This window comes from Oculina patagonica, chromosome 4, assembly GCF_052425735.1.
Source record: "Oculina patagonica isolate OP01 chromosome 4, crgOcupat, whole genome shotgun sequence".
NCBI lineage: Eukaryota > Metazoa > Cnidaria > Anthozoa > Scleractinia > Oculinidae > Oculina > Oculina patagonica.
The window spans coordinates 54712624-54736100 of record NC_135761.1 but is presented as its reverse complement, the minus strand read 5'-3'; the positions used below and the strand labels follow the sequence as shown (position 1 = coordinate 54736100).

The 23477-nt window shown below is 37.6% G+C and overlaps 2 protein-coding genes and 1 pseudogene across 3 annotated transcripts; 2 read left to right on the top strand and 1 right to left on the bottom strand.

Moving 5' to 3' along the window:
* Window positions 1-1387: 1387 nt before the first annotated feature.
* Window positions 1388-6175, bottom strand: LOC144648592 (rhamnose-binding lectin-like). Its single transcript, XM_078508111.1, has 4 exons — window positions 6115-6175; window positions 4405-4595; window positions 2537-2833; window positions 1388-1411 (listed from the first exon to the last, which is right to left on the bottom strand). Exons 1-4 carry the CDS (start codon window positions 6173-6175, stop codon window positions 1388-1390), a joined length of 573 nt encoding a protein of 190 aa, XP_078364237.1.
* A 3693-nt stretch (window positions 6176-9868) lies between these two features.
* LOC144648590 (L-rhamnose-binding lectin ELEL-1 pseudogene) lies at window positions 9869-12493 on the top strand (annotated as a pseudogene). Its single transcript, XR_013569713.1, has 3 exons — window positions 9869-9955; window positions 11412-11708; window positions 12265-12493. The product of XR_013569713.1 is annotated as an L-rhamnose-binding lectin ELEL-1 pseudogene (transcript).
* A 3162-nt stretch (window positions 12494-15655) lies between these two features.
* Window positions 15656-20550, top strand: LOC144648589 (L-rhamnose-binding lectin CSL3-like). Its single transcript, XM_078508110.1, has 3 exons — window positions 15656-15934; window positions 18070-18366; window positions 20521-20550. The coding sequence occupies exons 1-3, from the start codon at window positions 15656-15658 to the stop codon at window positions 20548-20550; spliced, it is 606 nt and encodes a 201-aa protein (XP_078364236.1).
* Window positions 20551-23477: the final 2927 nt, after the last annotated feature.

Genomic DNA, 23477 nt, shown 5'->3' with positions numbered 1-23477 from the left:
TGTTTCACAGGGTTACGTTTAAAGGGACTCGCACGGATATTAACAGATTTTTGAACGGCCAAAATGTATATTTATGGCGTAGGAAACCGAAAAATAATGGTCCGTTTTTATTACCAATTGCTATATTAGAGCACTGAAACTGTTAACAAGTGTCGTTGGCTGCGGATGGCTAAGATAAAAAGGGATTGCGACTTGAAAAGTTAAGGCTAAACGTTCCGCGCGTCTTCAAAAATCTATAGCCATAGTCATTGTGCGATCTCCATCTGCAAATTTAGGTTATATCTTCCTTTAGAATTTCAAAGGTAATGTGTGTACCACTAACTAAGAACGATTTAGACCATTCCCGTGAAGTAGCCTGCGAAATTCCCGTGAAGTAGCCCCTTTAATGAGAGTTTACTCATAAAGTAGTTGTATGTACCAAAAATTCTGCAGGCGAAACATCCCTTCAAATATAACGCCAAACATTTTTGAACTGCAAAGTTCCTTCCGATAATTAGGTCCTCTCTCACACTGCCCTGGAAGTAAGCCCACCGAAAAAAAGCCGTTTAAATAAATACAAGCCCAGGGCTTACAATTAGAATATCACGGTTCTTTGTTGAAATATGTTTTTCACAGAAAACCGCCAAAAGATCTGTTGCAGCGGAGAATTTAATTTGTGACTAAAGACGGTTTTGTTGGGGCCATTGCCAGTGAAATTGTCAACACGGTTTAGGCCAGGACAACCCCTGTCCCAGGGACACTTAGGTGTTAAAATCCAAGACGGTGAAATGAAAGTGGTCGCTTGAAAGACCCTGGGGATGGTCGGGGTTGACTCGTGGAATACTACACAAAGGTGTGGTGAACTTCATTATGACGTCATAAGTGGTAGATCTTTTTCCCTTCCGTTGAAGTTGATTGATTGTTGTGTAGCCATGTGACATTTCTCTCGTTTATAAAAGAAAAACACCGCCGCAAAAAAACACGTCTTAGATGCGATCTCCTAATAGACCGTAGGACTTTATTATGGCGTTAAACGTGGTAGATTTATATCACTTCAGTTCTGTTGAAGTTGATTCATGGCAATGGTGTCATATTGGATTTTTGTAGTTTATAAAAGGAATAATAAATCGCCGCCTTAAACGCCGCAAACACGAGGGTGAATTTGGGAGTACTTCCTTCTAAAAATCAGACCCCACTGATGTTCCCTTCAGGCTTTGTAAACACGCTGGTGGGAGGATGTAGATAATCACAGTTAAATAATTATTAAACACAACATCAATGACAACGAATTCCCATTTAATTTTTATTTCCCATTTCTAGTTCTACATTGCAGTTCTCCAAATGCTCTTGTTTGTCTTTTCAGTCATAATCGTGTCAATAAATCCCCAATTGACTTTGCCGTTCACACCTACTTGCGGCAACGGTAATGAACCTGCAAGAAAGGTCAGAAGATGCAATTAAGTTTAAGGCAACACATGAAAAGCGCTTCTTACATTTCGTCCATTAGTGGTTGTACACTTTGTTTTTCACAATAACGGCGGGAAAACACCTTAAAGCTCTTTGTAAATACAAAGTCTGCCTTTTTCTTCTTCTTTTGTTTAGTGATCTTTAGTCAAAAGGGGTTTAAATTGATATGAAGATGCGACTTCTTTCTTCAAGGTAGCTTTGTTTTAAAAGGCGCGCATTTCATTCATCTGGCTCACCCGAGAAGGTAGCATGGTTTCCTTATAACATAAAATAATTTCTTCGAAAGATGCCACAAAAAATATATGAAATAACATCTTAAAAAGATAAACAAGAGGTTCACCTTTTAACGTTTCCTCAAGAAAACTTTTTTTAGTGTGGCGAATATTGTTTTAAATGCCTACCTTGGTCTCTTCTTTCAAGGAATTGAAAAGGGTGGGGGTTTTTTCCTCATGCATGTGGACCACTTAGTTTTATCCACTCAATCAATCATCTTCAGATAATTTATGAAAATCAGGTGTAGAGTTAAATTTTTACAATATAATGTATCCTATCTTTTGAATCTATATAATGTACTTCTATTATTATTAATGTAGTTACTTTTGTTATTTTCTTTTATTTATTCACTGTGTTTTTATTTATGATCTCGGAGACACTAGGGCTTAAGTGAACTACTCTTGAATCCGAGCTTTAGAAAAAGTTTACCGCTCTCTCCCCTTTCCCTATCGTCTACGAGAATATGCTCTTTTAGCGCGAGAACAGTTTGTATCATCAGCCAATTGGTTCAATTTCAATTCATTTCCTAATATTTTGACTCTGTTATTCCTGGCTCTTGTCAAATTCTGTTTTTTCTTATTCACTGTCGTGTAGAGATAGAAGACTTCATGTAATCTATAAACTAGTTATCGCTGTGCTCTCGGCGTTTGTACAGAATGCACAAATCCATCGGTTAACACTTTTCCCGAAATTAAAGTTGAGGACATCCAATTTTTAGTTTATAAAAGGCTATTATAGGCAGTCAAATGCTTGCCGAAGAGATATATACAAAGATACCGGGTATGTTTAAAACGTTAATTAACCCAAATTTACTAACCTCCACATATTTCTGGGTAAGGAAACAAGGATCGCCAAACTTGTGATTGTTGGCATACAAAATGCAGCTTTGTTTGCCTTGACAATCGTTCTTCACAACATCCAAAGAGTTTGCGGCTTGGCAGTTAACGTCAAGCACGAAGGAACCACAGACATGGCCTCCCTTCAAACGGCCGTACATTGCGTACTCGACATCGATCTTGCGATTGCCGGGACATTGCATCAACTGATGACCTCCTTCACATACGAGTTCCTTTTGCAACATATTTTCTTTGGCCTTTACGCACTGGTAAGATACCTGTTGGTTCAGAAAATTACAGCTGTAAAGCATACCAGGAGTTAATTTGTAATGAAATGTAATGGTGTTTTGAAAGTAATGCTACCTTTGTAACAAAAATTAGAATTTAATATTCTGGGGTCACTAAAGGTAGACACCAATGATTTTCAGGTTTCAGGTACAACGTTTATACCTTCAGTGGTGCCTCAAGTATAAAACGTAAAGTGTGTCCGGATAACATCACAGATAACTTAAACGCTATGTCATATTAAAGGCATTAAAAATAGCTACAAGACGAGCTATAGAGGATAATACATGGTTGCACGGAGATATGAAATTTATCTTCAAGTGTTCAAATCAATAGCTCACGAGTGAGCGCAGCGAATGAGCGAGATATCAGTTTTGAACACGAGAGGATAAATTTCATATATCCAAGCAACCATGTATTATTCTGTTTATTATATAAACCTACTAATTACGATGTTTTTGACGATTTTCCGAAGATTTCCAACCATTTTCCGAAGATTTCCGAAGATTTTCAAAATGTTGTCCAAAGGTCGTACGAATGTTTCCGAACATTTTCCAAAGATTGCCGAGGAAGATTCGAAAATGTTTCGACTTAATATCGATTAACCTCGGCTCATGAAGCATTGAAACATGGCAAACTCTGCGAGGTGATTGGTCAAAAAATGATATCACACATGTGTAGATATCATTTATATCCACACATGTGTGATACGATTTTTTATCGATTTGCTACCACTCGCTATACCACTGCAGTTTATATAATAAAATAATTTTCGATTTTGTTGAATCCACTGATAAATTTTTCGTGGCTCCTCTAAGCAGACGTAACTTCCAAAACGCCGCAATCAAAGCGCCTTATTGGGGTTTTCTATTAAAGCCAGGTCACTGCAGCAGCAGTGTCGAAATAGCATTTTAAGACCGAATTTTGTTGAATTACAAAGAAGATATCGATAACGTTATGTTTGTTGACGAGTTTGTAATGTTTCAATGCTAAATGAGCCGAAAATTGAAACATCTTCAGATCTTCCTCGAAAATTTCGGCAAACTTCTTTTCGGTAAAGTTCGAAAAATGTTCGAGACGTTCGTATGGGCTTTAAACAACACTAGGACAATCTCCGGTCTAGAAATTGCTCAGAATGCAACACGTTGCCCGAAAAGGAAAAAGTTACACAAAAGAAAAAAAATTGATCGAAGGGAAAAAAGTTGCTCAAAGTATGAAAAGTTGCAATTTATGCAACGCCCTTATTTTTAAGAAACTAGCAGCCTGAGATGTCTTCACAACTCACTCAAACTTTACCTCTGGTTAAATTTCCCGCACTCTATTTCAACGTTATCATTTAGTCGAGATCTTTTTGTATGTGAAAAATCATAATAATTTCAATTTGGTATTCCCTACACATTTACACTCTTTCAGAAAACATACCCAAATACACCATACGCTCAATATTTTAATCTTTTGGCATAACTGACTTTGTTTGGCGGAACGTTGCGCTTCAAAAGTCGTTCAGAGAGTTGAATATAATTTTCCATATGGTACTTGTTTAACAGTTATTATCTGAACATACCGTCAAGTATTTTTTGACAGCAAAACATGGGTCGCCGTACTCGCCGTTATTTGCATAGAGGGTGCATGATGGGAAGCCTTCACATTCCTGCTTGGTGATATCCAAGGCACTGGGTGAGTGGCAGTTGGTGTTCCAGTCGACTTCGAAAATATTGTGCTTACACACTCCTGTCTCAGTCCTTCCATAGTTCGCTGCAGTAATATGAATCGACTGGTATCCCTGGCAGCTGATTCTGTGTTATGCGCCTTCACAAACTGTAACGTCTACAAGAAATAAAATTTTCGGATAATGGATGACATGATTATAAAGCGTTGCTCTTTGGCTTCTTAAATGACAATTAATCTGGAAGCAAGAACTGTTGGTTATTTATATAGGTTATCTTTCTGATTATTTGTAAATTGAATGAAAACTCAAAATAATGGTTTTCTAACGTATAAAACACAAGCAACTCGAAAATAAATTAGGGTGGTTTTGACTGACGAACATGAAGACAGATAATAAACGTCAAACTTGTAAAAACGTGCCAATTTTCAAGATGCGTTATCCGTGACGTGGCTCCTTTAATGTTTCTACACGTAGCCGCTCTTTCTAGAATCCAAAGCTTTGTATTGCCTTAAAATTTTTGCCTTTAAGTCGTATAAGATCCTATCTTAACCCTTAGAATCCTAAGGTTCTGGTATTTTTTAAGCAGTTTTCTGGGCTTAAACTAATCTGTCGAATTTCGTGATTGCATATAAGAAGCTCAAGTAAAAATGTGTGCTGTTTCAAAACACTGAGGGCTCAAAGTTTCATTGTGACGTCAGCATTCAACCGTTTCTTTCTTGTTGAGCGAGCATACGGGCTCGAATCTGGCGAATATTTCGTTTTTAAGTGTTTTTTCGAGTCATTTTCCACTGCAGAAGCCCCCAGGCTGGCATCATTAAGCTAGAATGGCGGGTAGAGGCCAGCATCTGAAAGAAACCAGAGGTGAGAGATGATTTTGTCTTGATTGGAACGCCAGAAATATTCGAATCGAAAGATGGCGGTTCATTGGTAAAGTTGTCTCTCTGGCCGTTCTGTGGGTGGATTCCAAGACCTGCCAAGGCATTTTGGACGAGTTCTGACTTCCAAAGAATGCAATGACTGTTTTTCCCAAGCATCCCTTTCGGTCAGCAACGAGGAAATTACAGGTTTGCAAGCATAGCTCTAATCGAATAGTAATTGCTGAGTCTGCTGAATGATTGATGGGAAATTTCCTTGGTGAACGGAAGGGAATAGGGTTGAAGTTTGCTGCAAATGTATATTTTTGAAGTCAGAATTATTTTTTCATTAAAAAAAATGGAGGCAAAGATGTGTGTTTTTTGTTGTTGTCCTGTTACGTAGAAAACGGGCATTTTCAGATTTGCTGCTGAACAAACAACCATATGCAACAGAAATCAAGAGTTTTAGTCAGTTAGTTGGCTTTTAAAGCTATGAAAATTATCACTTTGCCATAAAAAGCAGTCATTACTATCATGTGCCCAGATATGTAAAAGCTAGAGTTTTTTCAATCACTGCTGGTATTTTCCACGCACATATGCGTGGCTAGGACTTAAAGGGTTAAATCAAGTAGAAAAGGTAAGTGACTTTAAATATTTTGGTAAAAAAATGTTCAGTTCTTTTAGAAAAAGTCACAAACCCCTCCATTTAATGTAAACTACGAGTTTTGATCTTTCAAAAAATTCAACTTACCATAGCAGTGAATCTCACTCAGAACAAGAGTAAAGACGAACGCCACCAAAATTGACCTCATTCTTATTGATATCGGGTCAGACTAAATGGCGTGGGTGGGTGGGTCGTGGGTCGTGGGTCGTGGGTCGTGGGTCGTGGGTCGTGGGTCGTGCGTCGTGGGTCGTGGGTCGTGGGTCGTGCGTCGTGGGTCGGTCGTGCGTTTTGGGTCAAGGCAAGTTCGCCCCCGATGCAAAGGAGCATTCTCATCGATTTGTTATTTTTGGATACCGTTTTTCTTATTAACAGAAACATTTTTTCTTTCATGTCGGGCCCACCGTCTCGCTTTTTTCCCTTCATGACTGCCGGGCAATTTCACGGAAGTGGGTCGAAAATTGCAAGTATTTGCTTGACCTTGGCGTGCAGGCTGTTTGCCGACTGAGAATTTTCTGATCGGCAAGGTTTTGGTAACAACCAATTTAATTATTGAACGATTTCATGTAGGTAGCTTGGTGGTTCTTCATTCCATATCGATTAAATGATCATGTTATTCATTTATTTGTTTTCCCAATTTTATCAGGGAAGTCACGCTAGCCAATATATTTTATAATTTTTTAAGATTCGTGGCTTTTTTTGGTCATTTCAAGTCTTTTTTTAACTTTAAGGGATTTCTAAAGAACACCTAATGGAATTTTTTTTTCCTGTGCATGGCCAACTTTTTATTCCTCTTATTGAAAAAAAAAGAGTTTCTTTTCCGTTAATCGCTACTTACCAGTGATCCAATTAGTGGCGTGGGAACGCTCAAGTATGATTGGTTAAAAATAGGTGAAATGTACATGTTTGCTGAAAGCATTCGCGAAAGCATTTTCAAAACTTGCACTGTCTGGGACTATAGCGAAAGGAATTATTTATATTCTTGAAATGACTTAATAATTGTACGCCGGTTTTAAGTACTAGAGATTTGTTTCACAAGGCCAAATCGATGTTGCTGTTTCAGAATCCGAACTTGCAGGTTTGTCGTCGACCGCGGTCAAACTAGTCTCCCTCGCAGCCGTTCTTAGTGTCGTCACGCAAAATTCCTCCCCACTAACGGCTGCTCACATTCGAACAACATTCCTTTCCACCATTTCAGCCAATCACTATTCGGTTCATATATCTCAGGAACCGTACCCGCCAAAGTAATCTAACCAATCGCATTGCGTGTTTTATTTTGGAGTTCTCAGCTTTCAAAATAGCGACCCTATTGGCCTTGAAGAAGCTTTTGATGTTTTTAATAGCAATACATTTCGAATTTCGAGCTTAAATACAAATGCGTTGAGAATCGTTTCGATTTTCCGGCGATTATTCTGATTTGTTCATGACTGGATGTGAATGTGATCTGCTATTCAGCGACCAGCGAGTTGTCAGCTTGCAAAGCGTGCTATCAAAGGCTTATAACGTTTAAAAAGGCATCTGATCATCTTCAAGAGCTTAAAACTGAATTGAAGGGAATCTTCAAGGATCAAAAAATTCCAAGAACAAAACGCTTGTTAAGAGTCGTGAAAGACAATGGAGAAACTGCGACAGCTTCATGCCGTGGGAAAGCCTCGAAATGTTTACAATATCCGATCAATACAACTTGATACAGGAGAGACTTTCCGAAACTCATAGGTAGGTTGACAAAAATATCCTTCTTTTTTCTCGACTACATTTCTAAACATTGTTTTTTGCTGTGAATTCGCAATGTTATTTCGTCCGTTGTGAAAACTTTTAGAAATGAATAAAATATGTTTCTTAATTTACACGTTGTTTGCTTCAGTTCGAATGTTTGATCCGAATGTTCCGCAAAACGTTAAAATACTGAAAAATATTTCGCTCTGTTTCAATAAAGACGTCCAGAACCGCAATCTTTGAGAAAGAAGAGACAAGAATACGAAAACAATAATTATATTTGTCGCTCCCGACCGCATACTTCGCCGTGCATAACTTGCAATTGTTGGATGACATGAACCGCCCCGACATGAACTGGCGAAAAGTAAAGTTTATCCCAACACAAATTAAATTCAGTCAAATTTAACTTTTTTTACACAGCAGAGGAATTTAAAACTTTTTATGAGACGTATGGTCTTCGGTTTTTAGTCTTCTGCGTTTGTAAACCGGTTGAAACTGAACGGTTTACAGATCTTTTCAGAAAAATAATGTTTCGAAAGCAGACACGGCAGACAATGTAGCGCCGCATTGTTGAACGGTTGCCATAAAATAAGCTAAAAGATAACAGTTTGCGCCTTTTATTTTCATGCTGTTTTATTGCAACGGTCAGCGAAGCGAAGCCCTTTTTGATAAATTTCCCGCAGAAGGGTTTAATCGGCACCAGTTATAGAGAGTTGACGCCGCGGAATAAAACAAATAAAATTTATTTATCATCAGAACTTGTTGCGTGCGTGCGAAATACATGGGATCGAATGTCCTTTGAAACGCAGACATAGCGTCGCAAAATTACAGGAGTACTCCGTGTATTTGTTCAGTTTCTGCTCCAAATTCAAACCGAAATTAATGATGTAAGTGGATTCAAAATACGCTGTAGAGAATTTTAAAAGCTGGCCATGGCTCAACAGTCCCGTGAATGATTCTAAATGCTCGGTGATTTCGTTGAATATCGAATGCCGTGATTGTTAATTTTATCGAATGTTTCAAAACGTGTTGACAATGTTTTGAAAAATTATTTATAAGTGGTATTGCAACGCTTTTTGATTCCGTTGAAAAACATTGCTTGCGTTTTCAAAACACATCGAAATGTTCTTCTCTGCAACAACCGAATTCGCGGGAAAAAACATGTTGATTACAATCTCATGTGCTGTGATTGGTCACATAAGAAACAAAGGGAAAGGAATGTTGTTCGAATGTGAGCAGCCGTTAGTGGGGAGGAATTTTGCGTGACGACACTAAGAACGGCTGCGAGGGAGACTACGGTCAAACGACAGAAATATGCCAAAAACAAGACAAGTACTTCAAAGATAAGGTTTTGATTTTCACAATTTAAAGTTTCATACATTACCGGTATCGTGACAATTTACGAAGCTTTTTGGGGCTTTATTAAAAATGTTTGAAAATGGTGATATGTGGACTTCTCTGCGCCATTTTTTCAAAGCACTTTGGTTCAGATGTAAAACATTAAAAAGTAAAAACACTCTTATACCTGGGAAAACGGGAATGTTCAGGTAAGCGTGACTCTCGCGTGACTAAGTTATCGTGACGTGTTTTGGTCAAAGTTAAAATGAGTGACAGATGTCAAACGAAAGGTGTCAAGGATTCGCGAGCGGTAGTTGTTGTACACTGTTGTATGTCGTACAATTAAAAATTGTGGAAGTATGTTTATTTTCACTCAGCAGCTATTTTTTGCTTATACTAACACATCCAGATATGAACGTAATTCCCCGAAATAGGAAGAAAAGCTGCCTATAAAGACGTTTGAATGCGGTGAGGGTGCGTCGAGATTTGACCTTACGTTATCAATTGAAGCTTGAGGCTGCAGATGCACTATCGAAGGTTGCGTTTAAAGGGATTTAAGGGAAATCAAAACTTACAATGTCAAGCACTGTAGCGGAATGAACGTTTCATTTTGTTGAACTGACTTAAGTTATATTTTAGACCATTATTTTAAAATAAAAATGTTCATATTATTTGTGCATATATCCTGCGAAACCAAGAAACAAGAAACCCAGTGGAAATATTTCGACACTAGTTTGCCACTGATCCACACACTGGTCCCTGATTAAAATTCCGATTTTACACAGATGAAATGGCAGAAATAGAAGTAGCTGATCGGCTTATCAGCCAAACTGAAGGAACTTGTCCTTGTCGATGCAACCGTTTTAAGGGTGTTCTTGTTTGTTTAAGATTTTTCAGTTTTTCTGCGAACTAGTAGCCTGCGTTCAAAGGGGAAGGAGAGGGAAAGTTCTAGCGTTAGTTTTATGCAACGTATATTGTAACACCTCCATCCGAGGTCTTTGAATGAGTGAGTTCAAATTTTAGGCCTTGTTAAGCGTCACACATTTTTCGATAAATTTAAAATCCAGAGATAGCTAGTAACTCGGCTAATACACGCACGATCCACGATTCACGACCCACGACCCACGACCCACGACCCACGACCCACGACCCACGACCCACGACCCACGACCCACGACCCACGACGCACGCCAATTAGACAATCTCTTCATTTAAGCATGTTTTCCGAAAGAGTATAAGTGTGTAGGGAATACTAAATTGTAATTATTATGATTTTTCACATACAAAAAGATCTCGACTAAATAATGACGGAGAAATAGAGTGCGGGAAGTTTTACCAGAGGCGAGGTTTCACTAAGTTGTGAAGTTTCAATTAGGGCGTTCTGTAAGTTGCATCTTTTCATATTTGAGCAACTTTTTTCCTTTCGATCATATTTTTCTTTTTTCGAGCATCTTATTTCCTTTGGAGCAACGCTTTAAATTCTGAGCAATTTCTAGGCCGAAGATTGTCCGATTGTTGTTCGAAGCTCATACGAACATCTCCGAACATTTTTCGAACTTTGCCGAAAAGAAGTTTGCCGAAAATTTCCGAGGAATATCTGAAGTTATTTCAATTTTCGGCTCATTCAGCATTAAAACATGACAAACTCGTCAGCAAACACAACGTCATCGATATCTTCGCGATATTTCTGAGTAACAAAAATTCTTGTTATTCAACAATATTCGGTCTTAAAATGTTATTAAGACACTTCTGTTGCAGTGGCCTTTCTTGAAAATGCTCAGAAATTCTACCTGCAAAGGGAAATTAGCATATATTTGGCGTCATTCTCTCAATAAAAAGCAACGTTTTGGATTTTTTTAGCAACCTTTGAGCAACTCTGTTAAAAAAATTCAGAACTAAGTACTGTATTTATTTGAATTCCATCAGATGCTAGCTATGCTATTTATGCAATCACTAACATTGCTTGTTAAGTTTAAAAAATGTAAGCTGAAGTTGGATAACAGTCTTTATCACGCACAAGGTGCCGGCTACTTTTATTCATGTTACGTTTTTGACAAGTTTCCCCAAAATTATGTAAGACCCCTTGTGAAACGTCATCGCTTTTGCATGCATTGCATGCCATTTATTATACTTGAGGCACCACTGTAAATATAAATGCGGTACATGAAACCTGAAAATCATTAGTGTCTACCTCTGCATAGGCAAAAGTGGCGTCAGCTTATTAAATTCTTATTTGTGTTACAAAAGTAAAGCATTATTGTCAAAAACCATTACATTTCATTACAAATTTACTCCTGGTATGCTTAACAGCTGTCACATTTCTAAACCAACAGGTATCTTACCAGTGCGAAGCAGAAAAAGAAAATATGTTGCTAAAGGCTCGCGTATGTGAAGGAGGTCATCAATTACTGGCATGCCCCAACAATCGCAAGATCGATGTCGAGTACGCAATGTACGGCCGTTTGAAGGGAGGTCATGTCTGTGGTGCCTTCGTGCTTGACGTTAACTGCCAAGCCGCAAACTCTTTGGATATTGTGAAGAACGACTGTCAAGGCAAACAAAGCTGCATTTTGTATGCCAACAACGAGAAGTACGGCGATCCTTGTTTCCTTACCCAGAAATATGTGGAGGTTAGTGAATTTGGGTTAATTAACGCTACAAAACATACCCAGTATCTGTATATAATTCACTTGGCAAGCATTTGACTGACTGCCTAGAATAGCCTTTTATAAACTGACAAACTGGATGTCCTCAACTTTAATTTCGGGCAATTTGTCGATTTGTGCATTCGAAACAAACGCTGAGAGCACAGCGATATCTAATTTATAGATTACATGAAGTCTTCTATCTCTGTACGACAGTGAATATAAAAACAGAATTTGAAAAGAGCCAGGATACAAATTTTTTTTCGCGCTAAAAGAGCATATTCTTGTAACGATCTTATTCTTCAAGTGGATGATGATTTAACACAATTACACTTAAGTAGATGTAGTAGAGGTAAAACTTTATTTAAAAGCTCGGATTCAAGAGTAGCGCGTAAGCGCTAGTATCTCCGAGATCATAGATAAAAAAAAAAGAAAAAATAAATACAAAAAACAAAGTGTACAACCTAAAATGGACGGAATGTAAGACGTGCTTCTCATTTGTTGCCTCAAACTTAATTGCATCTTCTGACCTTACTTGCAGGTTCATTACCGTTGCCGCAAGTCCGTGTGAACAGCAAAGTCAATTGGGGATTTATTGACACGATGATGGCAGGAAAGACAAACAAGGGCATTTGGAGAACTGCTATGTAGATCTAGTCATAGAAAATTAAAATGTATTGGGAATGAAAGAAAAGGAAAACAAGGGAATTTTGAGAACTGCTATGTAGACTAGAAATGGGAAATAAAAATGGAATGGGAATTCATTGTCATTAATGTTGTGTTTAACAAATACGTAGCTGTGTTTGACCCCATCCTTCCACCAGCGTGTTTACAAAGCCTGAAGGAAACATCAGTGCGATTGCGAGTGCAATCTACCACTTATAACGACATAGCATAGTATTCCTCAACCTCGACCGTCCCCAGGGGTCTCCCACGGTCTTTTAGGAGATCACATTCAAGATGTGTCTGCCATCTTGGATTTGAACGCCTGACAAGCCCCGTTCACACTGACCCGGGTAAATTTGAAAACGCGTTAAATGTTTTCAGTCAATATTAACCCGGGTAAATTTGAAAACGATACGCTTCATCGCACGCAGAGTTATAACGAATGCACAGAGCTATTTCAAAGCTAATTAAACCTTTTGTTTTGACAGAGAATGCATGACTATTTGGTGTCAGCTTTTTCGTTTTTCCTCAGGCCCTGTTCACACTGACCCGGGTAAATTTTAAAACGCATCTTTTTTACCCGGATAAGCCAACCGTCCACACTGAAAGGGCGCTTTCGGTCACCGAAAACGGTACTTTTCAAAAACGCTCTCCAAAGTGGGTTAATTTGAAAACGCCGGCTGTAGGTGGTGTAGTGTGGAGGGCGAAAACGGGCGAAACCGGGACGTCAAATAGTCTGACGTCAAACTGACGTCAAATAGTCATGTGTTCTCTGTCAAAGCAAAAGTTTGATATTAGCTTAACAACAAAGCTCAGTGCATGCGTTGTAACTCTGCGTGCGATGATGCGTATGGTTTTCAAATTTACCCGGGTTAATATGGACGGAAAACATTTTACACGCCCTTTTCAAATTTCAACGCATTCAAATTTACCCGGGTTAATGTGTACGGGGCCTAAGAGACGATTTTTCGGTTTTCTGCAAAATAGATAATTCAGCAACGAATCGCGAACCATTTATTTTCCATAAAGAATAACGATCATAAGTCCAGAGCTTAACTTTTGTTTTCAGTAGATAAGATGGTTAATCTTTATTTTCACACGGTGAAATTCATCAGCTAGGTTACCAAAAAATAATAATATTTCTATAAAATAAAAAGCTGCTTTCCACAAATGTCTTGCATTTATCGCCAACTTTACTTGAGCTTTACACCACAGTAAAGTTATGTTTTCATGCTGTGGGATCTGCAGAATGTTTGGTACATATGACAAAAACTCTTATGCTGTTTTACGCGTATTTAATTTCGCGAAAAATTCGGGAGCCGAATTTCGCGAGTATTAATTTTCGCGATGACAAGAAAAATTGAGCAAAAGTGTATTAAATTTCGCGATATCGTCAGTGTTTTCTGGATCAGTCGTCAAAGACTTGAGCCCCATTTACACGGCAGAAAATTTGTGGCACGGATCGGATAAAATTGGTATGCGTACCAAAAAAATAGCACTGATACCCTGTTTACACGTCCTTTTTTCTACCGTGCTAAGCTGCGTTAAATAATGTTTTGGTGCGGGTTAAAGGCTCAACCCCTTGTCCAGCGTACGCGATTCTGCCTTAGTGCGCATGTCGCTATTTCATTTAAACGTCACATACGAGTCGCGCATAGTAAAGTAAGAAAAGTAAGCAAAGTAAGAAAAGAGTTGGTTCAGCACGGCTAATCGTTTTTACTACACATTTTATTCGAGCCGGGTTAGATTTTCAGGAACGCGTACCAATTTTATCCGTGCTCGGACTACCTCGCGACTAGGTCCGAGCACGGGTAAAATTTTGGTTCGGCACGGGTGAGGAAAAGTCGTTTACACGACAAAATTTATCCGTGCCGAACCATTTTTTCCGGTACGCGTACCAATTTTATCCGAGCCGTGCCACAAATTTTCTGCCGTGTAAATGGGGCTTAAGGAAATACTGAAAATATACAAAGGTCTGGTTCAATGTAGCTACAATGAGGCTGCCATCAGAAACTTTGGTGACTGTGCTAAAGAGGTCTTGGCCGATTTACAAGCTAAAGACAACAGTAATCAGAGAAAGGGTGCTAGTCCAAAACAAGACGAAAAGATATTTTCAAGGGTATATAGTTGCAGTTCCTAAAATTTTAGTTGATGTAAATTTATTTTGGTGTGTTTAAATTTCGCGATGTTTTAAAATCAGTAAAGATTAGTTAGAATAAGATACGTCTCGGGGATTTCGCAGATTTTTGGTCTGTAAACTGTTCTGAAGTTAGTGGTAGGCAACTTACCCATGTATCGAAGAACATTATCTTTGAAATTCTAAAGGAAGATATAACCTTAATTTGCAGATAGACATCAAACAATGGCTGCAAAAATGGATTTTTGAAGACGCGTTGAAACAGCCTGAAAAGTTAAGCGTCCTGAGTTTTTCAAATCGCAATCCATTTCCGTCCTAGCCATCCGCAGTCAAAGACGCTTGTTTAAAGTTTCATTGCTCAAATATAGCAAGTGGTAATAAAATTGGATCATTTTTTTCCATATATATAAATTTTGGCTGTTCAAAAATGTGTTAAGATCCGTGTTAACGTAACTCTGTAAAAAAATAAACCAGTTCTACAGCCGTTGAATGAACATCACGAGTCTTTGAGGAAACTGTAGCGACATAAATATCAAGCAAACTCTACAATATAATATAATTTTGGTGGCGTTCGTCTTTACTCTTGTTCTGAGTGAGATTCACTGCTATGGTAAGTTGAATTTGTTGAAAGATCAAAACTCGTAGTTTACATTAAATGGAGGGGTTTGTGACTTTTTCCAAAAGAACTGAACATTTTTTTACCAAAACATTTAAAGTCACTTACCTTTTCTACTTGATTTAAGATAGGATCTTATACGACTTAAAGGCAAAAATTTTAAGGCAATACAAAGCTTTAGATTCTAGAAAGAGTGGCTACGTGTAGAAACATTAAAGAAGCCACGTCACGGATAACGCATCTTGAAAATTGGCAAGTTTTTACAAGTTTGTCGTTTATTATCTGTCTTCATGTTCGTCAGTCAAAACCACCCTAATTTATTTTCGAGTTGCTTGTGTTTTATACGTTAGAAAACCATTATTTTGAGTTTTCATTCAATTTACAAATAATCAGAAAAATAACCTATAGTATTGTGACATAGCTCTTTTAACCAACAGTTCTTGCTTCCAGATTAATTGTCATTTAAGAAGCCAAAGAGCCACGCTTTATAATCATGTCATCCATTATCCGAAAATGTTATTTCTTGTAGACGTTACAGTTTGTGAAGGCGCAGAACACAGAATCAGCTGCCAGGGATACCAGTCGATTCATATTACTGCAGCGAACTATGGAAGGACCGAGACAGGAGTGTGTAAGCACAATATTTTCGAACTCGACTGGAACACCAACTGCCACTCACCCAGTGCCTTGGATATCACCAAGCAGGAATGTGAAGGCTTCCCATCATGCACTCTCTTTGCAAATAACGGCGAGTACGGCGACCCATGTTTTGCTATCAAAAAGTACTTGAAGGTATGTTCAGATAATAACTGTTAAACAAATACCATATGTTAAATCATCTTCAATTTTTTGAACGGCTCACGAAGAACAACGTTCCGCCCAACAAAGTTAGTAAAAAACAAGACATTGAAATACTGAGCCTATGGTTCATTTGGGCATGTTTTCCGAAAGAGTATAAGTGTGTAGGGAATACTAAATTGTAATTATTATGATTTTTCACATACCAAAAGATCTGGACTAAATAATGACGGAGAAATAGAGTGTGGGAAGTTTTACCAGAGGCGAGGTTTCAGTGAGTTGTGAAGACATCTCAGGCTGCTAGTTTCTTCAAATGAGGGTGTTCCATAAGTTGCTACTTTTCATATTTGAGCAACTTTTTTCCCTTCGATCAATTTGTTTCTTCTTTCGAGAATCTTTTTTTCCTTTGGAGCAACGCTTTGAATTCTGAGCAATTTCTAGGCCGAAGATTGTCCGATTGTTGTTCGAAGCTCATACGAGCATTTCCGAACATTTTTCGAACATTGCCGAAAAGAAGTTTGCCGAAAATTTCCGAGGAATATCTGAAGTTATTTCAATTTTCGGCTCATTCAGCATTAAAACATTACAAATTCGTCAGCAAACACAACGTCATCGATATCTTCGCGATATTTCTGAGTAACAAAAATTCTTGTTATTCAACAATATTCGGTCTTAAAATGTTATTAAGGAGGCTCGATGTAGTTCTTTTAGCCGAAGGGTGGTTGTTTTGAAAATTAAAATTATCTAGGAAGCCAATGTTCGATTTTTGCCAAAATACACCATAATGATCAAATATGACAAAATTTATTTTTTTTACTCGTCATTTTGTCACAAAGGTTACCATAGCAACCATTGACGTTTTCTTTTGTTCTTAAACAAGCTTGGTTTTCTCGAAATCTAGACTGACACTTGGTATTCATTTTTTGATATGTTCAAGTACAGTAGAGTTACTACCTGTGCTCAAAAATTTAGGAAAATCTGTAAGAGCGTTTTAGAGTAAATCAAGAATGAAGTTTTTGGTATTTTCTTATAATTTCTTACAATCGGCAGTCGATATATATTTTAACAAATTAAAGCAAAAAGTCTTTCGCTTTTAGTTATGATCTTTGATGGTGTAAGTATTTATATTTCAGTGAGAGAAACTGTGCTCAAATAATACGAAACAATTTTAAGGCGCCTATTTTATATTAAAACGGTGTTTTTCTGAAAATTTCATTCTTGATTTACTTGAAAACGCTCTTACAGATTTTTCTAAAATTTCGTCAACAGTCAGTCAATCTACTAAACTTTAACATATCAAAAAATAAACACCAAGTGTCAGTCTTGATTTCGAGAAAATCAAGCTTGTTTGAGAACAAAAGAAAACGTCAATCGTTGCTATGGTAACCGTTGTGACTAAGTGACGGGTAAAAAATTAAAATTTGGTCACATTTGATCATTATGGTGTATTTTGGCAAAAATCGAACATTGGCTCCCTAGGTAATTTTAATTTTCAAAACAACCACCCTTAGTCTAAAAAAACTACATCGAGCCTCCTTAAGACACTTCTGTTGCAGTGGCCTTTCTTGAAAATGCTCAGAAATCCTACCTGCAAAGGGAAATTAGCATATATTTGGCGTCATTTTCTCAATAAAAAGCAACGTTTTAGATTTTTTTTTAGCAACCTTTGAGCAACTCTGTTAAAAAAATTCAGAACTACTGTATTTATTTGAATTCCATCAGATGCTAGCTATGCTATTTATGCAATCACTAACATTGCTTGTTAGGTTTAAAAAACGTAAGCTGAAGTTGGATAACAGTCTTTATCACGCACAAGGTGTCGGCTACTTTTATTCACGTTAAGTTGTTGACAAGTTTCCTCAAAATTATGTAAGACCCCTTGTGAAACGTCATCGCTTCTGCATGCATTGCATGCCATTTAATATACTTGAGGCACCACTGTAGGTATAAATGCGGTACATGAAACCTGAAAATCATTAGTGTCTACCTCTACATAGGCAAAAGTGGCGCCAGCTTATTAAATTCTTATTTGTGTTACAAAAGTAAAGCATCATTGTCAAACACCATTACATTTCATTACAAATTTACTCCTGGTATGCTTAACAGCTGTCACATTTCTAAACCAACAGGTATCTTACCAGTGCGAAGCAGAAAAAGAAAATATGTTGCTAAAGGCTCGCGTATGTGAAGGAGGTCATCAATTACTGGCATGCTCCAACAATCGCAAGATCGATGTCGAGTACGCAATGTACGGCCGTTTGAAGGGAGGTCATGTCTGTGGTGCCTTCGTGCTTGACGTTAACTGCCAAGCCGCAAACTCTTTAGATGTTGTGAAGAACGACTGTCAAGGCAAACAAAGCTGCATTTTGTATGCCAACAATCACAAGTATGGCGATCCTTGTTTCCTTACCCAGAAATATGTGGAGGTTAGTGACTTTGGGTTCATTAACGTTACAAAACATTCCCAGTATCTTTGTTTATATCACTTGGCAAGCATTTGAGCGCTTAGAATAGCCTTTTAAACTGACAAACTGGATGTCCTCAACTTATATTTTGGGTAAAGTGTTTACTGATGGATTTGTGCATTCTATACAAACGCTGAGAGCACAGCGATAACTAGTTTATAGATAACATGGAGTCTTCTACCTCTGTACGTCAGTGAATAAAACAACATAATTTTGACAAGAGCCAGGCATAACAGAGTCGAAATATAAGGAAATGAATTGCAATTGAACCAGTTGCCTGATGATACAAACTTTTATCGCGCTTAAAAAGCATATTCTTGTAACGATCTTATTCTCATCATCATCATCATCATCATCATAACCTTTATTTAAACACGATAGGGGTTTAAAGCACAATGCTTGTGGGGTCGTGTATTAAACTAAATATTACTAAATACTGATAAACTAATATTTTCTAGATTACTACTAAATACTTATATACTAAATTACATTGTTACTACTATAAAAATAATTAATTACATAACAGGCAGTAACATTGAACATTGTAATGCCTAGGAAGCGACTGAACCGACTGAGCATTGAAATTAAGCTTCTTAATATAACTATTATTTTTCCCTTTTCGATAGAAAACCGAAAATTGGGATCCTGTATTATACGACGAAACAGCATTCCATAGGCCCCCCTATGTCCAATTGAATTTTTTACAAAGTATGAATTAAATCTTGGGACCACGATGTTATTGATTCTTCTGAGGCTGTAAGAAATCCTGGATTTTTTCGCTAAGTGTGACAGTGCAGCTAGTACTTCACCGTTTACCACCAGTTTAATTATCCAGCGTTTGTATAAGTAGTTTAGTGTGCTCCATTTCGTATACTGGTAGACTTCAGCGGATGGCATATCGCGGGGCAAGTTGTAAATCACTCTGGCCGCTCTACAATGGAGCACTTTCAAAGAGTTCTTCAAGTGGATGATTTGATTTAACGCAATTACACTTAAGTAGATGTAGTAGCGGTAAAGCTCGGATTCCAGAGTATTGCGTAAGCGCCAGAATATTCTCCGAGATCAAAGATAAAAAATGAATAAATAAAAGAAAATAACAAAAATACCTACATTAAAAAAAATAGAAGTATATAATATAGATTCAAAAGATAGAATACATTATATCAAAAAAATTAACTCTAGTGATTTTCCTAAATAACCTGAGCATGATTGATTGAGTGGATGAAAGTAAGTGGTCCACATGCAGGAAAAGCACATTCCTTTCAATTCCTTGAAAGAAGAGATCAAGGCAGGCCTTAAAAACAATATTCGCCCCACTTAATAGGTTTGCTTTATAAGGAAACGTTTTAAGTTAAACTGGCGTGTTTATCTTTTCAAGATGTTATTTCTTTTTTTTGTGGTATCTTTTTAACAAATTATTTTATGATGTAAGGAAGCCCTAATTGGCTTCACACTAGAAACTAAGTATGTTTCAAAGTAAGTACTTGACTCAATTCAAGTGCACTTGAAAATCTAAAGTCGCACATTTTACAAAATCTGGCTTCACACTTGATGACAAAGTATATTACTTGAGGTAAAAGCTGTCAATCATCTTCAGAATAGTGGCAACGCTGCACGCTGCTTTCATTTGGCTTCCATTACTATTGGTCAAGTGCGTTCTCAAGTGTGGTGTAGACCATATTGGCGGCGTACTTCGGCTTCTTTGAACACGAACTTTTCCATGGTCACTAAGCAAAGTTCAACAAAGTGCGTTTTATTTCTTCACACTCAAAGAATTAAGTTTCAAGTGCTCTTAGATTATACTTACCAGCTCTTGTGTGAAGCCAAGTCATGCTACCGCCTCGGGTGAGCCAAATAGGTGCAATGCGCGCCATTAAATGAACGGTACCTTGAAGAAAGAAGTCGCATCTTCATTGCAATCTAAGCCCCTTTTGAATAAAGATCACTAAACTAAAAATTTATGTTTCATGTATTACAAAAAAGCAAACTTTGTATTTACAAAGAGCTTTTAGGTGTTTTCCCGCCGTAATAATGAAAAACAAAGTGTACAGGTGGAAATGGACAAATTGCAAGAAGTACTTCAAACTTAATTGGATCTTCTGATTTTTCTTGCAGGTTCATTACCGTTGCCGCAAGTCCGCGTGAACGACAAAGTCAATTGGGGATTTATTGACACGATGATGGCAGAAAAGGCAAACAAGGGCATTTGGAGAACTGCAATGTAGAACTAGAAATGGGAAATAAAAATGGAATGGGAATTCATTGGTATTGATGTTGTGCTTAATAAATACGAAACTGTGTTTGACCACATCCTCCCACCAGCGAGTTTACAAAGCCTGAAGGGAACATCAGTGCGGTCTGGTTTACACAAGGAAGTACTCCCAAATTCACCCTCGTGTTTGCGGCGTTTAAAGCGGCAGTTTTTTATTCCTTTTATAAACTACAAAAATCCAATATGACACCACATCCATGAATCAACTTCAAAAGAAGTGATATATATCTACCACTTATAACGCCATAATAAAGTCCTCTGCAACTTAGCATAGTATTCCTCAACCTCGACCGTCCCCAGGGGTCTCCCATGGTCTTTTAGGAGATCACATCCAAGATGTGTCTGCCATCTTGGATTTGAACGCCTGACAAGCCCCGTCCACACTAATTCGAGTAAATTTGAAAACGTCGTGTAAAATATTTTCCGTCCACATTAAGGTCGCGGGGGATACCTACAGCGTGAATAAATTCATGAAGGGAATTTTGCTTGACCTGCATCTTTTAAAACACTTACTTCTCAGCTGTTATGGGTGCGATTAAGCTCAAATTTTACAGGGACATAAAGAAATGATAAAAGATTGTGAATGCCATCTTTTATTTTGTAGATTGCATTTAACGGCGATGTTATAGCCACGTTGGTTCCAAATTGGGAAAAACATGATTTTGTGGCAGAGTTGCGGAACGAGTAGGAGACAGCACACTGTGATCTTGTCAAAAACTAATCATTCAATACCTCTAGAGTGTCATAACAGAAGCGGATTTTTTAATTTAAAGTTTGCCAGCAAGTTATGGCGGTTTAAGTGCGCAAATTTGAATTTTATGTCTTCTACCTCTTTCTAAAAGCGTTCTTTTAAAATTCCGCTTCTGTTATGACACACTACAGTATTCATAGTTTACCTATCTGCAGTGGCAAGTCATGAAGTTCTGTATCCGTGCTGTATTCTCTGCCACAAAATTGTCGGAAAAGTCCAAACTTTGAGATTTCCGAAGGTGTCCCGACCTAAATACAATCATTTTGCCAAGGACAGATGTAATTATGGTAATTATATTCCACGCTTTTATGGTGAGAACAATGCGTTTTCAAAAAGGACACGATTGTTTATGCCAAATATTCTTGTGATTACTCTGAGTTGCAGAAATATTCCAATTTAAATGAAAATAAGCTCAAAGACTTCCTACAATCTATATGAACGTATATCGCTAAGTGTTGTTTTAAATTGGTTAAAATATCAAAGAAACAGGGATTTTTTACAAATCACGCGCACGCGCCCATATTTTTGTCCAGTCATAAATATCTCGTAAAGTTGTCGATGTCAGTCGTTGTACTTCGTGCATTCGCTTTAAATAAATGTATAATGATGAGCCTAAGGTGTCCCCGCGACCTTAAGGTCGCGCAGGACCCTTGAAATCATTATGTATGTATTTATTTAAAGAGTATGCACGAACTGCGACGACTGAAGCCGACAACAAACGAAATATTCATGAGAATTTTTTTCTCAGAGTTCTTTGTACAAGTAATTACACGGTATTGTTCTCAGCCTCGCATCCCGTGCGCTGGAACATAGCGAATTATCATAATTAGATTCACAGCTTTAAATAAAGCACACGTTGTTGTAAACATCGACTCGGAAGGTCTTCGGAAGCCTCAAAACCTGCAATTTTGTGTCCAAGTTTTCTCCGCCGATATAGAATTTCAAGAGTTGATTCGCGAGGAACATAAACTTGGTGTACTCTATTGTGTTCTGGCTAGAACGAATTTTTAAATTTCCTTCTCAAAATGAAGAGAGCATGTTTCAAAGTTTAGATTTCACATTTTTACTCTCTTAGAAGCCATTAACTTGTAGCAGTTTTTGAAATCGAAAATTTCGTTCTAGTGGGAACACAAAAGAAGTTACGATTTATCACTAGGCTATATAATCATTTAATTTGGCGCGCTGTGCTAGCTGAAAACTTGGACACAAAATCGCATTATCTTCAGTTAAACTTTTAAGGGCTTGTAACATCACAGACAACGGTCATCTCTCAGTAAAAGGACAATCATGATGTAATTCCATCATCCCTGGGTATCCTTATTAAATTTTAGAGGAATCGATATTCAAAATGTAGTGAATTAAAGCTTTACAAGACAGCACTCCAACAAGAAACTTGGCTAATGAATATATTAATGAGCAAGGGTCCTGCGCGACCTTAAGGTGGCCCGCGGGTATTTATGAGGCTGACAGTTCCCTTTTTTAAGCGCGTTTTAAAACGGGAAAACGTAAAGTGATTGCTTAGATTTTTGAGAATCTGAAAGAAAAATCCTTAAATTATATAAAATGATAAGTTTTATAGCGATCAAACGCGATTTGTTTAAGTTATAAACGATTTTCGGAAGCCTCCGTTTTTATTAAAATGCGATTATTTTTAAAATGCCACGGTGAATTTTTCTGTAATTACCCCAAAACGCTGCCAAACAGTTGAAGTTTACTCACCACACTTTACAGGAAAATCCACTCCGTAGATTTCCTGAACGAGCGACATCTTTATTTTGCCTTGTAAAACTGTTGTGTTATGCGTTTGACTTGCCGTCGCATAAATGTGATACTTATAATTACCCAGTACAAGCCAGTTTTGAGGCTGATGTCACCTTAATCTTGTGTGTTAAAGCTAAAAAGATCGTGTATATACATCAAATGTTAGCAGTCAATAAAGATGGATGGGTTTCAGCCGAATTTTTGAAAATACCAAACAAATGACGTTATTTCAAATTGCAAAAAATTTGTCGATTTGTTTTGCATTTTTTTAAAGCTGCAGCTAGAACA